Raw genomic sequence first — 20,109 nt, forward strand, 5'->3', positions numbered from 1 at the left:
AAAACAAGATTTATTTATATGATCCGCTAAATATAGGTCAAAAAGTCGTCTCTGACGCAAAAATTATCTTTTTGGCCCTCCTCGTGTTATTTTTTTGACCTGCATATACTGTATTACATATAGGAGGGTCAAAAAAGGATGTCGTACAGGGTCAAAAAGATAATTTTTGCGTCTCTGACATACCGATCATCAAATTAAATCGCGACATTGTTAACAGTTAGTGATAAGATGATAATTTAATTACTAATTATTGTATCTTGTAAGTTGTAAATATACGTACTTTACTAATAAAATAAAATAAAATAAAAAACATTTTGAAATTTCTAAATAATACTTTAACTAATCAAATATTACTATATGAAGAAATTGCTTATGTTATTTTAATTCTTATTCTAATTTAATAAACTGATTTAATAATAATACAAATGTTTCAATATTTACTCGTATTACAAAACTTCAAGTTTTAATGGCGGATGGTTAGCCAAATAGTAACAAAATATATATAAACACGATTTAGAGAATGATGAATAACAAGATGTTACACGTTTTTTGATTAAATAAAAAAATATGAACGGAAGCGATTATAAAGTTAGAAATCGTTGACAAACATTAAAAATAATCAGGAAGATTACATCCTGATAATTTCTAACAGCTCTCTGAATATGCCCGAATGTTCCTGAAAAAATTTTGTGCTAAAATGGACGAACTCAAATATAAATTATGTACTGTACGCAATGAACGCTTCCTAACAATTAATCTTATAATGAAAAAGTGCCGTCGCTGTTATAATGAAAAAAATGATCCAAAAAAAAGTACTCTGCGGAAAAAACATGGATCCAGGTGTACATAAATAGAGGAAATGTTAATTGCACAAGTAAGTTTCAGTATATTGCCTACGTTGAAGAAAATACAGACTTCATCACCTAAAATATATTTGTTATTAAAATAAGTTGATTTTGTCATCTGTAGAATATGTTATTAGGGGCGATCATTAAATTTGTTATAAAACTCTAGTACTGTCATGCGTAGAACCAGCACATATATTCTTGTTATGACCAATTACTGCTTGCAAATCGAATCCTTTCCTATTAAAATAATCCACAGGGAATAAATGTGGTGCCTTAATTGGTATATGGCTACCATCGATAGCACCAATGATATTTCAACCCATTTATAATTCCATTAATTTCTAATTATGTACTAGGAAAAGCTAAAAATTCACAATTAATACATTAATAAAATCTCTTAATGTATAGCTAAAAGAAATGGATTAAGATATTTGTGAACTTGAAAGAGACTGATAAAAATATTAAACATGTCAAAAACATTGTATTAAGCAAATAAAAAAAGAAAAAACATACTGGGCGTCGCTAAAGACTGATGATGATGTCAACCAATCAAAATTCTGAATTTTCACATGATCGGGATCAGTAAAAAAACTGATACTGTGTATAAAACAAATCTCTTAATTATTACTTAATTTTTTTTTTATTACTTAACTGTTAATTTATTTAGTTCATCATAGAGCTTTAAAAATTTGCTGTTAATGTGACTGCGTAAATTATATACCGCAGTTCGAATGTTATTGCAGAAAAAAATATACTTGAAATCTTAAAAAATTTCATTATAATTAAGTCCAAATTTTCATTGTATGAATTGTATAATTTTTAAATTGGTAACGCCGATATACTATGTGTATACAAAAGCAAAATGATTTAATAAACTAGATCAGAAAAGATAAATATTTAATGATGAAATATTAAGTAATTTCTAGATTCTTGTCTTTTCTTAATCTTTCTCCTAATAAAATTAACATTTTCTTAACCATTCCAACAAAATTAAATGTTTCTTAAATAAGTTATATCTCTTATTGATAATTTGAAATACTTCATATTCTTATTTCTCAGAGGTGCGGAGGGAAAAACTAGCAGTTATCTTTTCTTCATAAGCTAAAAAATTCTAAAAATATCGTAAGTATGGTTGGTACCGGTGGAAGAAAATAATCAACCACCACCATACTACATAAAAAAAAGCTTCCAGAAAGGTTTGGATACCAAACAAATGAGCAAGGTACATATGCTAACCCTCATCCAGGAAATCCAGTTTCTCCTCCCCTTCAGCTTTTTTTGTCTATAAGCCTGTTTTTACACACACACAAAAACACACACACAAAAACTGAAAGGCTAAGCAGGGATCTTAGCTTACTTAATAAATAATAAATAAATGGAATTTTTCATACATAAATATATAGTGCTCCTCAAAACCTTCTTTACCTTGGGCTCTCTCTTAAAGAGTCAGTCGGCAATGGTACAGGAGCTTCTCTCTCCAACGACGCGTAAAATCACTTACAACGCGTCATATACAAAGTCTCTTCAGCTGCTATATAACTATATTAGACCCATTGATAACACTTTATTGTAAATAAATGTGTGAAAATAAATAGAAGTATTTTTAAATATTATTTTTTTTTTAATGTAAAACAGTAAAAAGATGTCAATAATTTGATTTAAACAGTATTATTACATAATATATATAATAAACTACAGACGCGCTTATTACATAAACTACTAATAAAGTTAATAACGTCATAATAATATAACTTATTATAAGAAAGTACTGTATAGTTATTATCCAACTATTAAGTTGACTTACGAGCGGTAATACGATAATGAGTATGATATGACCCCCATTGTATGTATGGTATGGTTTTTATTGCCTATACTGTATAGTTATTAATTTTATACAGTATACTGTTACTTTAATGTTAGGATTAGGGTTAGGATTAGGGTAAGGATTAGGGTAAGGATTAGGGTAAGGATTAGGGTTAGGATTAGGGTTAGGATTAGGAGAATTAGGGTTATGGTTAGGGTTAAGGTTAGGGTTAGGGATTTGGCTATTTAAAATATAAAGATTAGAGTAGTTATACAGTACGGATAAAAAAACTATACTGTATAAAATGAAAAACTATACCATACATACAACGAAGGTTATATCATACTCATTATCTATATACTCACTTCCAAGTTATCTAATAATCCAAAACAAACTATATTGAGGAAATTGAAAAAGAAATTGTAGATATTTAAATGATGATAATATTCTTAATGATGATAATTAATTTGGTAATAGGTACATAACAAATTAGGCTTTTTTAAAATGTTCTTTTTTTATCATCAACCATACAGTATACTGTATATGATAAAATGGCCCTGAGACGGCGTCAAGTACGAACGACCAAACAACTGATATATCAACTTAATCTTTGCGTTTACTATAGATAGTAATGTTATTAGAAATGACAGTTGCATGAATGATAACCGGGATTTTGTCTAATAAGCATTTGGTCAAAATGGACTTTAGTTGCTAATTAGGCTGAAACGGCTGAAAAGGTTAATTTTAAGAGATAAAACTCAATGAAATATTTCATGATTATTTAGCCACAATGAAATTTAGGAAGAATTGATTACGTGAGTTATTAGTAATTTATAAAACCTATTTTTTATCAAGAATATCACTCATTTAGATTAAGTCTGTTATTTATATTTTTAAAATCAGGTAAATCAGGTGGCGTAGTATTAGATAATAAATGAAAATAAATCATATTACGATCCTTTATATTGATCATAAATATCAAACGTCAAATGGCTTTATATTTTCATTATTTTCATTAAAAATGGAGGAATTCTCATATTAAGTAGAGTCACTTCTAAAAAAAAAGAAAAAAGAAGCAATCAAACAAAGGACCATGTTTCAGTTTACAAGATTTGTGGATCCAGAGAAATCCAAGATATGGCAGTTATTATGGTATGAGCAAACAAACATCTTACGAAAAGAAAGTTATTAATAAAACAAAATTTTAGGATAGAAGAATATGAAATATTTCAAATTATCAATAAGAGAGATTCTCTCTTTAATCTTATTAAAAGAATATTTAATTTTTATTGAAAGAATGGTTAAGAAAATATTTAATTTTTGAGGAGAAAGGACCATTAAAGTCGTATTTAAACGTTAAATATTAACCTTTTCTGGCTTAGTTTTATTAAAAAGTTTTAAAATCAATTGTGTGATTTTTTAAACATATAAAAAATATTCAGATTTAATAAAAGAATTTTTTGAAAATTTAAGGTATATTTGGATTTGGTCGTTAAAAATTTAATACACTAGTAAAGTAATAATATAAATGCGTAATTGGAGCTCGTTATATTTTGCGTAATGGTTGAATCTTGATGAACTAGAAAATTTAATTCATTTTCTGAATTAATTTGAAGACAAAATATTAATGAAAAAATTAATAGACATTAAATTTTTTAAAATTTCAATTCAGTTTATAATGTACATAAACCATCATGGCGGATTTATGAAATACCCAAAATTTGTTCGCCATGTCAAATTAAATAAATATTTGCCAGTATTTTAGTCCCCAAATTTTATTTAAGTCCCCAAATTTATTAGTGAACAGTCAAACATGAGCCCCAAAAAATTTTATTGTACCCAAATCTTGCGTCTAAATATTTCCATTGACATTTTTTAGTTAATTGATATCACGTGTTTCTGTACGCAGCAGGGTTTTTACCAAATTTCATCAAAACGTGAATTTTTGTGATCATCAATCTATCCGCCTAAATGCACTGTCTGACCACAAATATTTTTATTGCAGGACTTATCCGTCTCATAAGGTAAAATACATACACAAAATTCAAAATATAATAAGTAAAGAAAACAATCATTACTTCTTAGGAATCATACATAATCCTCGTATAATAAGTAACACAGAAATGAATAATCATAATGAACATGCAGTTTTGCTTGCGTAACAAATAGATCGTCATATGATATTGTGTGCAACGTTACTAACGTTACTCGCATAAAAGCAAAAATTTCAAAAAAAAAACATCTTTACATCTTTATCATTAAAAAATGACTTCCAATAAGACTATAGTATTTGTTGAAATTGTTGGTGACTCAACACCAACAATGAAAAAATTGAATCTTGAAAATAATTTATCCAATATTCGTAAAGAACTCAAGAAAAATATTAATGATATGAATATATTATTATTCGCAATAAAAGTAGGTCAAATATTTGCAAAAACCGAACCTGATGATGAAAATGATACGATTTTAAATGATATTATATTTGAAAATTCAGGAAGTAAATTTTTATATTTAATGAAAAATTCGAATCCAAGTTGGAAATATTTGAATGAAAAATGTAAATTAGATTTTGGACGTATTACGAGTTTTGACGGAATTAAAGAAGCTAGTAGTAAAGCGTTTAAAATGAGGGATTGTGAATTTAAACCAATTGATTCTAAAGGATATAAAAAGGGTCGACTTGAATTTAAATCAGAAGAGGATTGGATGAAGAAAACAAACTTATTTTTTGGTATAGACATCAACGTACAAAATTTTATAGGATTAGGATTATCAATTGGAAAATCAAAAGATGAAAATTTTAAAGATGAAGTCAATTCAACTTATGTATATACAGAAATTGGTAAAGCGTCATTAAAATTTAATAAGGAAAATTTAGAATTAACTTCTCACTTTAGTAATGATGTCAAGAATGCTATAAAATCCAAAGAACATAATAAATTTAGGGAAATTATTGATAAATATGGACAATTTGTTCCAACTGAAGTCATTTTGGGAGGAAGAGTTTATTTTAAAGGCGTCAAAACATTATCAGAAAATTCTACAAATAAAACTAAAGAAAGTTCTGTGAACATGAATTTTGGACCTCCAATCGCAAGAATAGGAGGTAATTCTAGCGACTCGGAAAGAAAATCTGATTTTTACAGTTTTGATCACATGAAAATACTTGGAGGAAGCCCACCTGTTGATGAAAATTTCGATGAAAAAGTTTGGAATAAATCTTTAGAAGACTATCGAACTTGGGATTGTATAGAGCTTAAGAATCCTATTAATATTTTTAAATTACTACCTGATGATATTTACAAAGAAGCATTTAAATCTATTGGTAAAAGAATTCTGCGTACAATTGTTAAGGATTATGAATATCGTTTAGATAATCCTGAAAGGTACCAAATTATTGAATTAACGGATGAAGAATCAAAAATTATTTTAAATAAAGATGCAGATTGTGATATCTTTGCAACAGTTGTTGATGATGATGAAAATTCAAAAAAAGTATTTTTTAACTGTCAAATTTTGAAAAACCAAAATGCAAAACCCAGTATTATAATTCATGTTATACAAAAAGAACCTCAAAAACGTATATGTAAATTGAAAATTGGAATAATGATCATTGGTTATGATGTAGATTTTAATTTTATTAATTCAAATGTTAGTGTTGAATTATTAGTAAATAATAATTATAATTTTAATGATGGATTAATGGCAAATAACCTTTTTTTGGGAATTCCCGTATTAGAATATTTCAATCATTTGAATGATTCAATTACAATCGGTCATAATTTTCGCGAGTTAAATAATGAGCTTATCATAGAACCATTTTCTTATTGTTCAAAAAAACATTGTTATCATTTTTCTAATTTACCACAATTCTCTTTTTACACAATTGTTATCAAAAATTATTCCAATATTTATGAATCTCGTATATTAGAATATCCAAAAAAAGATGAAATTAAATTTAGTGATAAATGTCCAAAATATATTAGTATGTATTTTTCAGAAGCTGATAGTTATTTACCAGTTTTTATGAACCAAAAAAGTGAAAAGGTTTATTTAAAACATTTTTGCAATAAGTGTGAGAAATGCAAACAAGAGCCGGAATATAATATCAAATTAAAAACGTACAGTATTCTTTAATCTATTAATATGAAACGTTATTATATATGAATATTTTTTATCAATAAAAAATTTATAATTTACCAAGTTATTTGCTAAACTTGTCATTTATTAAATTTGTAACTAATCAATTCGTTCATATTATGTGCCACAAGGTGGAGATTTACGGAATGAACAGGCCTACTGTCTGTGCTCCCTCTATGTTAAGTCCACGAAGCACAAGTATCTAGGCTGTCAATTCGTTTATAGTATTACTTTGGTTAATTTTTTTTTATTTATATGTTTTATAAACTAGCTCAATTACGGCTAACGCGTCTCTTCATAATAAAATAAATAACTTTTTTTAAATAAACAACTGGCAGCTGCAACATTTTGAATAAAAAAGATGTGTAAATAATAATTATATTTCAAAAACTCTTACTTCAAATAAATGAAATTTTGATCTCGAGAATAAATGCATATGTGTATTTGGACCACATTTTTTTCTTTTGTAGTTACCATTTCGTTAGCATCGTTATGTCAGTAGCATGACAGAACAATTATTGACTTCTTCATTATGGTCTTTAAATTTCTCAAATGACGGTAATGTTATAATTGAATAATATAATAATCCGACTGTTAATGTCTTCTTGAACGTGAATTGAATTATATCGAATTATTAGAAATAAAAGAAATTTTAACTTAAAATTCCATTAAATCCATCTTTTTGTAGTCACGATCTCAAATTCCAGTAAGCCTGTCAACATTTGGTTATGGTAAGCATAACGATAAATATATTTTAATTGGCGACTTCGTCTAAGATCTGCAGAAATGCGAAATTTGACAATAAAACTCATTTTTCGCGATAATAAATATATTATTTCTTTAGCTTATTATTTTTTCTTGAGTTTTTTCACATACAGTATATGATATGATTTTATAGCGTATATTCAAATTTTCAAATTTAGTGTTTTTTAATCATGCAAAAATTGGGAAATAAAGCCAAATCTGTTACTGCCTCAATGTAAACTTTTTTTAATTGCCACTTGTTTGTTTTACACAAACGTTTCGTCATATTTTTACAATAATAAATATACGATTTTTTTTAGTTTTTTATTTTTCTTTGATATTTTTTATTAAATGATTTTCTCAACATGTCAATAAGTTTTCATAATTTTAGTGTTTACCACGGCAGTCATGCAAAAAAACATAAGGTAAAAATCTGATATATGTAATGTTAAACTTTTTTTTACAATAATAAATGTACAATTTTTTTAGTTATTCTTTTTCTTTAAGATTTTTGTATATATGACTTTAAATAAGATTTTGCGATTATACCGTAGTGTTTGCATATTTATTGCCAATTAGATGCGAAATCTTCACCAACTTTTTATACGAAAATTCTGTTATCCTCAATTGACTTTGAACACAAATGATTTTAGTCTTTCCTCACTCCCAATAACTTAATTTACAATCGAGCGTGCTTGATTAAGGATTCTTATTTTAGTTGCTTCATCAACTACACTGGACTATGTATTTAGTATATGGTTCCAACTTTTCACCTTTTGCTTATCAAATTAGTTACCACGATACGCGTGTCTATCAGATAAATTAACGATAGTTGTTTTTGGTTTCACGAATTCACGGGAATTTAATTTTATACATAATCATACTGTATATAATTGAAATAGTTCTTTAATACAATATGCCATGGAAAAAAGTACTGCATGTTTGAAATATTATTAATAACTTAATGTAGCTTTTATTGATAAAAATACATGGTAATAAATACATAAAAATTACAAAAAAAAAAATCCGAATACCATTCATTGCTATAAAAAATAAAAACATAATAATTTCAAATTACCTTATTTGAATTTTGTCTCGGGATATCTTTAACTGGTTTACCCAATACTTCTATCAAAATTATCCCTAGTTAAAATATATCCGATTAAAAGACATTCACTTTCTTTATTATTATCAATCCTTAAACTTTTATAACTTGTAAGCGGAATACAAACATGTAAATCTACATCAATAATATCTTTCTCGGTGTCTGTTGAGGTATCATTTAAATTATCTTGAGATATTTGAAAATTAATAGAATTATGTGACCATTTAACTAACTTAATAATACTTTTAGGTTCATTTGTTGATGAATGATGTGCGTGTGCAAAAACAGTATACCCTTCATATAAAGTAAAACAAGTATCAATAGTATTATAATTAAATTCATTAGGTTGTAATTTAATGGATTTTTTAATATAATCAACTTGTAATTCTCGATTATTTGGACTAAAAACCAATAATTGTGAGGGTATTCCAATGATTATCCACGAAATATAACATTTTGTTATATCAATATTTGTCACTTTCAACTTTTTTATTATCGCATAAAATCCATTAACGTCGTATTGTCCAAAATTAACGTGAATTTCTTCTAATTTTGCGTTATTTTCTGAAATGATTGATCCACATACTTTATAATTTTCATTTTTCAACGATGATTCTAAATTAATACGTTTGTAATGGAAAACGTTAACTAAATCACCTTTAAATTCGTCTTTCAAATATTCCAAATCTTTCAAATCAGTAATTCCTGTCATTATAATTCGGGAATTTTGGAAATCATTAAATTTATCTAAAATATTACCTATTTTTTTTTGTTGTTCTTCTTTAAGAATTTTATAAAGAGGAATATTATTATCAAATTCAATAACCTCCAAATTATCATCCATATCTTCTATCCAATAAGATAAATTATCTATTTCAACGTTTTCTCCATTTTGTGTTAAAAGATACGAAACATTTAAATCATTTAGCGATTTAAGTATTTCATCAACATCATTAACATTTTCAAACGTATTATCTGAAGAATTTGGTAAAATAATTTTTAAAGATCTTCCTAAAATAATCCTTCGTGAAAATAAGTGACCATATTCATTAAATATATGTTGTAAATCTTTTAATGGTTTCATACTGTTAAGTGCTTCTTCTATGACTTGTTCAAATTCTTTTGTTGGTTTTATATTATCTATATCTAAAAGAATTTCGTAACGTTCAGATTTAACTAGAATGTAATCAAAACCTTCATAACTCTCACCGTCAATTTTAATAAATGGAAAGGAACCTAAATTTTCAATTGGAAAAATATTACTGGAAATCAAGCCAACTTCCAATTTTGTTGATGGTCTGATCATTTTCAAATAAAATTTATCACTTAAATTGACTTTAGGAATTTTGATAAAATTCATGGCAATCTTCTTGCTAATTTCCATTTCATAATTTTGATTAGTCATTAATCCATGGAATAAATTAAAATCTTTAGTCCAACAAATTAGATTATCATACGCCGCATTTCCGACCCAATCTTCTAAGATTAATTTTTCTTTGTCGACAATTCCAGGTTGTCTTTCATCACAAGTCTCAGAATCATCTGGTTTACTGTTTCTTAATTGAGAAATGGGAATTAGATTGTTATAAGAAATTATATAGACTAATTTTTCTTGATGCTTTTGATACAAATTATTTATCCATTCATAAAATTCTTCATGAGTATTTAATTCTTCCCCATCAATTGTTACTATTTTTGGTAGAAGGTTCAGAGTAAATAAATTATTAAATTCAACTTTTATAGAACATTTAACCAAATTATATACATAAAATAAATAATATTTTAACATATTCATTTGTGTTGAAGTAACTAAATTTAGACTTTTTAAAAATAATTTACCACCAATTAAAGTTTTTCTTGTAAAGAAATGACCATATAGATCATATAAATTTTCATCATTATTATCATATTTTGAAAAAGATTTCAACAAACCACCTTTATAAGCAACTTCAGCAATCGGAAAATTAATACACAGTTCGGTTGATTTATTTATCTCAGTATATACTATCGGTTGTCCATTATATAAACTTATACTTAATTCACCATTTTTCACAAAAATAGCTTGTTTACTAGGCTGACCATCCAATAGTAAGCCATGATTCAATTTTAAATGTTCAATCACTTGTTGATCAGATTCTATAAATTTTAACCCTTTTATTGCTATTTTTGTAATATGATAAGGTTGTAGCTCTCGATGATTAATAGTTATAGGTTGTGGTAACGATGGTAATGACGTAAAATGATCAGGACGAGTATTCTCATCATCTGTACTATAATCAACATAAGTATTATCGTCATCCGTTATCTCTGTATCACTATTTGGAGGTTGAATCGCTCCAGTAGCATCTAATTAATTTAGTAAATTATTGTATTAGTAAAAAGTTTTAAACGTATAATAAAATATAATTAATTTACTAACTTGTTGAAGCATCATATTCCATATGTAGTACTTCTTCTTGACATACTTTCTCCAAATGATCTAACAGTATAGTTCTTGACTTCTTTCTCGTTCCTTTGTTAATCCTAATAATAACCTCTTTATCATCATTATCATCATCATCATCATATTCAAGAATATTTATCGGAGGATTGTCTACATAAATGATACCTTTACATGATTTAATTATTTTGGCATTTATTTCGCTTTCCTCACACAGTTTCTCTTTATCCTTTTCGCATATGTCTTGATTTTTAAAGTTACTAAATTTAGTTCTCACAATAGTAGTACATTTAAAAATATCGCTTTCAAATAGTCTCAACGTGTTTATTTCATCTGTGAAATTTTTACCAACCACAAGTAAAACTTGGTTTATCCCTTCTGATAATGGTACCGAAAAGATTCCTTCTGCTATTCTATTTGAAACTTTCTTTGTAGATAGCCCAGTGCTTCCAACTCCAGTGGTATCAATCACTCGATATTTTGTTCCTTTCCATTCGAAAACTCCTTTTTTAAAATGTTTAGTCTTGCTAACTCCGTATTCACTTTCTTTGAAACCTTCAGTTTCAGTTAGTACACTAGCTAATGTGGATTTACCACTACCAGTACAACCAATTATTAATATATTCTTAATTTTCACTATTTTTTCTTCTTTTTCAATAACTTTCAAGTCAGTTGGTTTAATAAGTTCAATATCTTTAGGGCAGCTGCTTATATCAAGACTAGTTAATTTACTATTATTAGAACAATCAAGATATCCTAATTTAAGACAATTACTTATATCTAAATTATCTAGTTTGTTATTATTAGAACAAATGAGTTTGATAATATTCGGACAAAGATTAAGGCTTAATCTTTTAATTGAGGTGTTTGAACAATTGAGCTCAATAAGATTACTAACGTCTAAATCAGTCAATTCAATTAATTGACTATGAGAGATATCAAGCTTAGTTAATCTTGAACAATTACTTACAAATAAACTTTTAAGTTTACTAAGCTCAGATAAGTCAATCTTAGTAAGTTGAGGACAATTAATTATTTCCAAATCGGTTAACTTAAGCTTTTCTAAATAAATACTTTTTAATTTCGTAAAATTTTCTATTTTTAAAGGGCCATGAAGGTTTGATTTCACATTTAATTTATTACGAATATTCTCCTTTCTTAAATCTATTTTACTTATTTTTTCTTTTTCATTTAAATAATCTTGAGGATTTTTTCTCAATATATTTTTCCATTTTAAAGTACGAGAAGTTTTTTTATTGGAGGACATGTATTTGTTTAAAAATTTATGTATATTATCACGGAGTAAAATAAGGTTAATTTTCCAATTTATTAGTTCTAAGTGTAACTAAAGGTCTATATATAAAAGGTGATACGGATGTCCGGGATGTCTCGTCCGGCACGTGATGATGTACAACACTTCTGACGTACTCGTTTTGAGAATGATTAGCCATATCGTAAATTTTTTTATCGGAATTATGGGAATTATGCATGCAAGTTCGGCGTAAAAATGTAACGATATTTCATTGTAAATGATTTATTAAGTTTAGTCTTTTTTTCATACATTAAAACATTTAAAAAAAAATGGAGTTTTTTAAAAAATAATTATAAATAATAAAAGGTTATAAATAGAATTAATTCTGAGATTTTATAAGCTTTGAATCACAAAAAAGTACGAAAAGACCAAAAAATCTTATAATTTTTTTTACAAAATGAGTTGTTCATAATTATTATTTCAACTCATTTAAAAGTTTCTGATAGAAACAATTTTTTTTTTAAAAAAAAAAAGTGGAACTGAATCATTGTCTATTTTATCAAACTAATTTTATTTCAAATTATAATGGACTCTAAGCTTCAAACTATTTTATTAACGCATCTTTCAATTCTTTCATGTAACGCTGCTAACTCGGGATCTGCATGCGCGTAATTTTAATCTGAAAATGATTAACATTGCATCATTGCATTATTGCATTAACGCCTTTGTCTCACGATTCATATACGCAATCTACGGTGTACCGTTTGAACGAAAAGTGCCAAAATTTCAAAAAATTGATTTTTCGATTTTTAAATTTTCAAAATCTCCTTATAAGGAGATTTTCCTTATACCGTAGCAATCTCTCTATCGTCATCATCGTCAATTCGGCAGGAGAAATATTTATTATTAAGTTATACAAAAAAAAATTCAGGTTAGTTCAATATTTTGCCAGTTACACAAATGGTCATATAAATGTTTTAAGTCAGTTTGAGAGCTTTTTAAACTTCATGGTTTAAAAAAAAAATAATAATAATACGATATATATTTAGTGAAAATTTTTTGATGAAGATTTAATGAAAAAATGTGGATTTAATCTTTAGAACATTGTCAAAATTGAGATCGTATAGAATTACAAGATTCAGTTAGTATTTTCAACTCTTACCTAATGATTTACGTAAAAAAACTTTGAATCTCTTGAAAAAAATATCCTTTATTCAGAAGCCATAGATGAATATATCTCAAATGAAAGTGGTAAACCGGAATTGCAGAATTAACGAGTATAAGCGTACTAAAAATATTTTAGATATTCTTTTTTAAATAAAGAAGCGGAATGTAATATTTTTCCGACAGTTGTTGATACAGATGAATCCAAGAATGATTTCTTTTACATGCCAAATCCTTCTTCCAAGCCAAGTCTCATAATTCAAAGAAATATCAAAAAATGCAAATATAAATTAAAGATCGGAGTAATGATTGTTGGTTATGATACAAATTTTGATTTCACTTGTTCAGATTTAATGTCCAATTGAAAGTTCTAAAGCATAAGGTTAATACATCAAGTAATCAAATAATTAATATGGATTTATTAGATTTTGAATATAGAAATGAACTATCTTATATTGAGATTCCTGTGTTAAATCAAATTCTTCAAATAACTCTCTTATTATTGGATATTTTTTTCGAAAATAAATTAGAGCATGCATATTCCCTTATTATTGAAAACAAAGTGTTATATTAGTTTACTTTTTATGTACTAGTACTCTTTAATGTTGGTGATAATTTATTACTTTTCGAGTTTAATATATTTAAAACAGTACCAATTTTTCGATTTCAGAAAGAAATTTGTTTCACATCAAAATTTCAGATATATTTCTAAGTTAAGATTGGAAATTAGAAATAATCTGTTGGTTTTAAAGATGTTATTTTATTTTTTATTATGTATCAATATTATTATATTATTACAAATATAAATAAAACATTAGTTTAAATTCAGATATTATTAATTATAACTTCATATAAACTTGCCATTATAAAATTAAGGGATTAAAAATGATAATTTAATTACCAATTGTTGTAGTATTTATCTCAATTTTATGCATTGATATTTCCTACTTTAATAAATTTACAATATCTTTACCATATAATTGTAAAACATATAGAAAATCGTTGTTAAATTTAAATGTTGAAATTTCTTCAACATGCTAGTTCCTGAGAATGTTATTATGGGAAACTTTGCACAATGATTCAAAATCAGATAGTCTTAAAAATTAGATATATCAAATTATTTATTTAATTATGTTTATATGAAATAAATTTAATAAATTAATAAAGTGAACAAATCAATTTATGACTTATGTAATTACTATTTGTTGCTGACTTAGCCAAGTCTCTTAAAAAACTTGTTGTCACCTGATCACCACGTTGAGGTGCAGCAACATTGATCAGGGGGGAAAGGGGAATACGAAAGGGAAGGGAAAGGGTACGAAAGGGAAAGGGGAATACGAGAGGGAAAGGGGAATACGAAAGGGAAAGGGAAAGGGGAAAACGAAAGGGAAAGGGGAATACGAAAGGGAAAGGGAAAGGGTACGAAAGGGAAAGGGGAATACGAAAGGGAAAGGGTACGAAAGGGAAAGGGGAATACGAGAGGGAAAGGGGAAAACGAGAGGGAAAGGGGAATACGAAAGGGAAAGGGAAAGGGTACGAAAGGGAAAGGGGAATACGAGAGGGAAAGGGGAATACGAGAGGGAAAGGGGAAAACGAAAGGGAAAGGGGAATACGAAAGGGAAAGGGTACGAAAGGGAAAGGGGAATACGAGAGGGAAAGGGAAAACGAAAGGGAAAGGAGAAAACGAAAGGGAAAGGGGAATACGAAAAGGAAAGGGAAAACGAGAGGGAAAGGGGAAAACGAAAGGAAAAGGGAAAACAAGAGGGAAAGGGGAATACGAAGGAGAAAGGGAAAAGCGAAAGGGGAAGGGAAAGGAGCAAGGAAATACGCAAACATACACACCACCCAACACACAAACTCACACACAAACTACACATAACATACCTAAAGGAAGACGTAAAGAAAAGGAACCTAAGAATAAAGAGAAGACCTAGACAGAGTAAGAGGCAACCTAAAAAAAAGATAACGATAAGGAAAAAAAAGAAAAAGTAGGGTCTTTTATATATATTATTTGTTATACAAACTTTTATATAAAATCTAATCTATATACCAAAAAATTTAAATCAGAATGACTCATGACTTATTTGCAATGACTCATGTACAGTACTTTCATTTCCCGCCGTAATACATGTGAAAAATTTTTTTCGCGTAAGTAACTTTTTTTTTTAAAAAAAAAAATTAGTAACGCGTTTATTAATTATGTCAAGCTCATAAAATGAATACATAATTACATAAACACCTAGAAAGCAATATAAATAAATTATATTACCCTCTATAACTAACCGATCTATTCTAAAAAAATTACTACGATAAATCTAAAAAAAAAACCAAAAATTGTCGGTTTTTAAAAATCTATCTATTGTGTAACGTAAGTAACTTTTATTCATATGGCTGATATATTACCTAATTATATTTACTTATATATCACACCAGGAAACGGGAAACCGTACATCATCACGTGCCAGTCCTTCGTTACAAAAAAAAGAAGGTATAATCAAAAAAGGAAAATGCAGGGGTGAAAATTACATGGGTTAACTATCAAAATCGTCTAGTGCATAACAAGCTCCGGACAATAAAAAAATGAACGGAGGTGACTGTAAAATAAGAAATCGTTGATAAACATTAAAACTATCAGGAAGAAAGAATTAACATCCTGATAATTTCAACAGCTTTCTAAATGTGCCCGAATGTTTCAACAAAATTTTGTGATGTAATGGACAAACTCAAAACATAAGTTATGTTTTGTATGCAATAAACGCTTCCCAACAATTGATCTTATCACGAAAAAATTGTCGTTGCTGTTATAATGAAAAAGTTCTCTACGGAAAAAGGGTATACTTGAAGAAATAGAATGCCTTACATAAATAGAGGAAATGTTAATTGCACAAGTAAGTTTTTCTTTTGTTCAGTATATTGCTTACGTGAAAGACAATATAATGTATAGTCTACGGAAGAATCATTATTATTGGAGATTTTAATGTTTGCCAAGATTGAACAAAGTAAAATTAATTTTATATAAATTATGTAATCATAAAATAATTTGTAAAAGATCAAAGTAGGATTTATATATGTATATATATCAAAGCTTAGTATTTGAAACCTGTAATTATATTTACGTGTATGTAATGCAATTCTATTTGACCGGGGTTACCGACCAAAGTGACCGTTAAAACATAAATTACTCATATTACTTATAACCTCGCTACCCCGATCGTGATTTTTTATTTTACCTGTCATAATTTCCTATATTATTTTCAGATATATTTCCTGATTTCATATATTAACTCATTTTAAGTAAAAAATTACAGCTCATTTTTTATTGTTTAGTAAACAAAATTGCAAAAAAATGGATGTTATCATAAATAATGAAATCCTTTTATAAATTTAAATTAAGTTTGACGTTTGACAAATAATAAATAATTTTATTAAACAAAAATCAAAAATAAATTTTTATTAGCATTATTAATATATTTTGGTTGAGCATACTAGGTCAGTTTTTTTCGCGAATAAAAATGTTTCAAAAAACTCGCTTTCTCATTAATTTTATGATTTCTTCATTTCTTCAAAAAAATGCAGAAAGCTGGAATTTCAAACTCAGTGATTATTTATAGTGTGAAAAAATTGATCGGATACATCTATTGACACTATGTAACTGAGCTAAATAAATTGATATAGACAATCAAAAATCGATTATTAGTAACTTAAAAGGATTGCGCCATAATAATAATTTTCGATAAATTCTACCTCAATTTATGAGAACCCGGAGAAGAGATCCTTAAGATGGATTTTATCCAATTAGCGATAGTATCAACTGAAGCTGGCGTGTGTGGTTCTTTTGGAATAAGAAAAAGTGCACGCTTCTGTTCATCGGTCAATTTCCAAGGGCTGGTCGCAATAAAAGTGTCGTTACAAGCAGCATAAGGACAAAGAAGTTGTTCATCAGGATAAACGGCAACATATACTTTCTTTGTTAGGCATTCATGAACGTAAATTTACTAATACTCGCTCATAGTTCATCGCAAGTTCGCAACTATTGCTAAGACGCAGAATAATAAACATCTTATAGCTCCGTTTCAACAAAAGACCAGTTAAACCCTTATTCTTAGCATCTGCTTATACACTATTTGTAAATTAAATTCATTATTATCCATTAGCCCAGTATAAAAAATTTACTTACACAATTATCATAGTTGCTTTTATCGCTTGATCACGTGATCGATGATAAAATTTGAAAATTTCCTATTTATGCAAATCCAGTTAGCCCCTCGGGAGACGATAGTCCAATACTCGTAAAAAGATAAGTTTCGAGTATACTAACTATTAGTAAATTACCTCCATATAAAATAACTTAATCATTGGATCGTATCTTTCATGAAAAGAAGTATCGAACGAACTTTATTATTTTATTATTATTTCGAACATACAATATTTTAATAAGTACAACAAAATATCGACAGATATATTTATAATACTACAATGACCCTTATTAAATATTCCCTCATAACACCTCGCCATTTCTTTCCCAAAATTTTAAAGCTCCCTAAAATATGTTTAAATTAATTTAATGAGTTCACCTAATCGCCTAATCCTACCAATTATTTGCATTCTAATTGGTTAAATATGACACTCATAATAATTTTTTATTTTAGAAACACCATCTGCGTTGCGATATATCTATTCAGTGCTTCATTAACTTTGCTGTCTGCAAAATAAGCGTCGTAATATGTTTTAAAACCCTTTAGAATGCATAATACCAAGTCTTGATTCATTGTAATATTGTTGATTAAAATTCGTAAATATTGCTGCGCCATATCGTCGTGTCCCCCCCCTTAATTTATCTCAAAATCTTCAACTGTTTCCAAAATTTTAAAATTTTTTAATACACCTTTTTTCAAGAAATTATCTTTAACGTTATCTAAATCTTCAGACATTTCATAAACACTTTCAGATATACTTAAAGATAAAGGATCTCTTGATCTCCAATTTTCTAAAAACCATTCAAAATAATGAGATCGTAATTCACAATTCCCAACAATTTTAATATCACATAAAGTATTTGAAGCAAATCTTTTAATCATATTAAATAAATCAAAACCTTCAGATTCCATTCTTATTCCATAAAATATAATACCTTTTAATTTATTACAAGATTTAATTAATTCTTCTAATCCAAAAGAATTTTTTCTATTATTAGAAATTTCACTATCTTCATAAATAAAAGTTGAAACATAATTAATATTTGGACAATGTTTTGAAATAGCTTTATGATAAGATTCAATATCTTGATAAGTTTCATCAGGTACAAAAGAACCAAGATATATATGACAAAGATTTCCAATAGTATTCGATATTAATCTAGTTATAATACTCAACCTAGGAAGTTCAATGTCAGTTGATAGATATTCCAATTTTAATAATTTTGTTCTTTCTAAATAACAAATTTCACTTGAATTTAAACTATCACCATAAATATCAATTTTTAATTTTTTCAAATTAATAAATGAAGAAATAAATTTAATAGAAATACAAATATTTTCGATTAATTCCAATTCAATAAGAGATTTAGATTGATATTCTGATAAAGCCTTTCCAATTTCATGACAACCTCCAGGTTTATCACAAGCCTCACAATATAAATATTTTAAAGAACGTTGAACTTTTATCAAAGAAATCAAACCTGAATTATCAGATCTACAATAAGGAATTTTTAATCTTTGAATATTTTTACAACATCTTGCAAGTTCATAATAAAATAAAGAATTAATATCACTATCACATTGTAATTCAACTAATTGAGATAATGATTTTTCAGCTCCAAGAAAATTTGATATTGGATAAATTTGATGTTGATCATCATCTTGAATAATGATTCTTTTAATTGAACTACTTTTTGATATTAACATTTTTAAGAATACTTGTTTTACTAAAGTTACAAAATCTTCATTTCCATTACTAAATTGTTGTTTTGTATGTGATATAATTTCATTTAAATTATTGAGGTTAAGATATCTGCAATATATTGGATATTTAAATAATGGTTTATTAAAAATTATTCTTTTTTGCGTTAAATCTGTTGAATTTATATTACATAAAGATAAAAATTGTTTTGTTTCTTCATCCAAACATGAAAATAAAGTACAAAATATTCCAATATAATATTTTTCTTTAAATATGTTTTGTTTAAATGGGTCCCTCCATAAAAGTGGTACACTTGTTTCGCACCATATTCTATTAACTAATAGACATGAATGTAAAGTTTTCGTATTATCTTCTAAATATTGAAATATTTCGTATAGACAATCTGATGTAAGTTTAGACATTAAAAATAAATTTTTTTTTCTTTTTTTTTAAAAAAAAAATAGTAGTACAGGAACTGGTTAAATAAAAAAAAAAGAAAATTTAAGGAAAGTTCGGAAAGTATACGCCGATATTTATTATTTATTTATACTTTTTATTTATTTTGACTAATTTGTCACTGTAAGGTAACATAAATGCCGCTACACGACTGACCAACATTTCATAGTGATACAATATTTGGAAACACTGCATATCACAATAAAATGTTACACGTGAGATTATGCGTTGTGTTACGCCATATAGCCATACACC

The 20,109-nt window shown here is 27.1% G+C and overlaps 3 protein-coding genes across 3 annotated transcripts; 1 reads left to right on the top strand and 2 right to left on the bottom strand.

The window, feature by feature from the left end:
• Nucleotides 1-4,917: 4,917 nt before the first annotated feature.
• On the top strand, nucleotides 4,918-6,792 carry OCT59_019291 (uncharacterized protein; the record flags this gene model as incomplete). The annotated part of the gene is made up of 1 exon (XM_066135931.1): nucleotides 4,918-6,792. One exon carries the CDS (start codon nucleotides 4,918-4,920, stop codon nucleotides 6,790-6,792), a length of 1,875 nt encoding a protein of 624 aa, XP_066005175.1.
• Nucleotides 6,793-8,654: 1,862 nt separating this feature from the next.
• On the bottom strand, nucleotides 8,655-12,351 carry OCT59_019292 (uncharacterized protein; the record flags this gene model as incomplete). The annotated part of the gene is made up of 2 exons (XM_025309789.1): nucleotides 8,655-10,990; nucleotides 11,064-12,351. 2 exons carry the CDS (start codon nucleotides 12,349-12,351, stop codon nucleotides 8,655-8,657), a joined length of 3,624 nt encoding a protein of 1,207 aa, XP_025189196.1.
• Nucleotides 12,352-17,863: 5,512 nt separating this feature from the next.
• Nucleotides 17,864-19,879, bottom strand: OCT59_019293 (uncharacterized protein). The gene has a single exon (XM_025323859.2). It carries the CDS (start codon nucleotides 19,818-19,820, stop codon nucleotides 18,330-18,332), a length of 1,491 nt encoding a protein of 496 aa, XP_025189195.1. The 5' UTR covers nucleotides 19,821-19,879; the 3' UTR covers nucleotides 17,864-18,329.
• Between the last annotated feature and the right edge of the window lie 230 nt (nucleotides 19,880-20,109).

Source organism: Rhizophagus irregularis, chromosome 28 (genome assembly GCF_026210795.1).
Source record: "Rhizophagus irregularis chromosome 28, complete sequence".
Classification (NCBI taxonomy): Eukaryota; Fungi; Glomeromycota; class Glomeromycetes; order Glomerales; family Glomeraceae; genus Rhizophagus; species Rhizophagus irregularis.

Coding starts and splice junctions, on each gene's coding strand:
- OCT59_019293 (XM_025323859.2), bottom strand. CDS start 19,820: ATGTCTAAACTTACATCAGATTGTCTATACGAAATATTTCAATATTTA.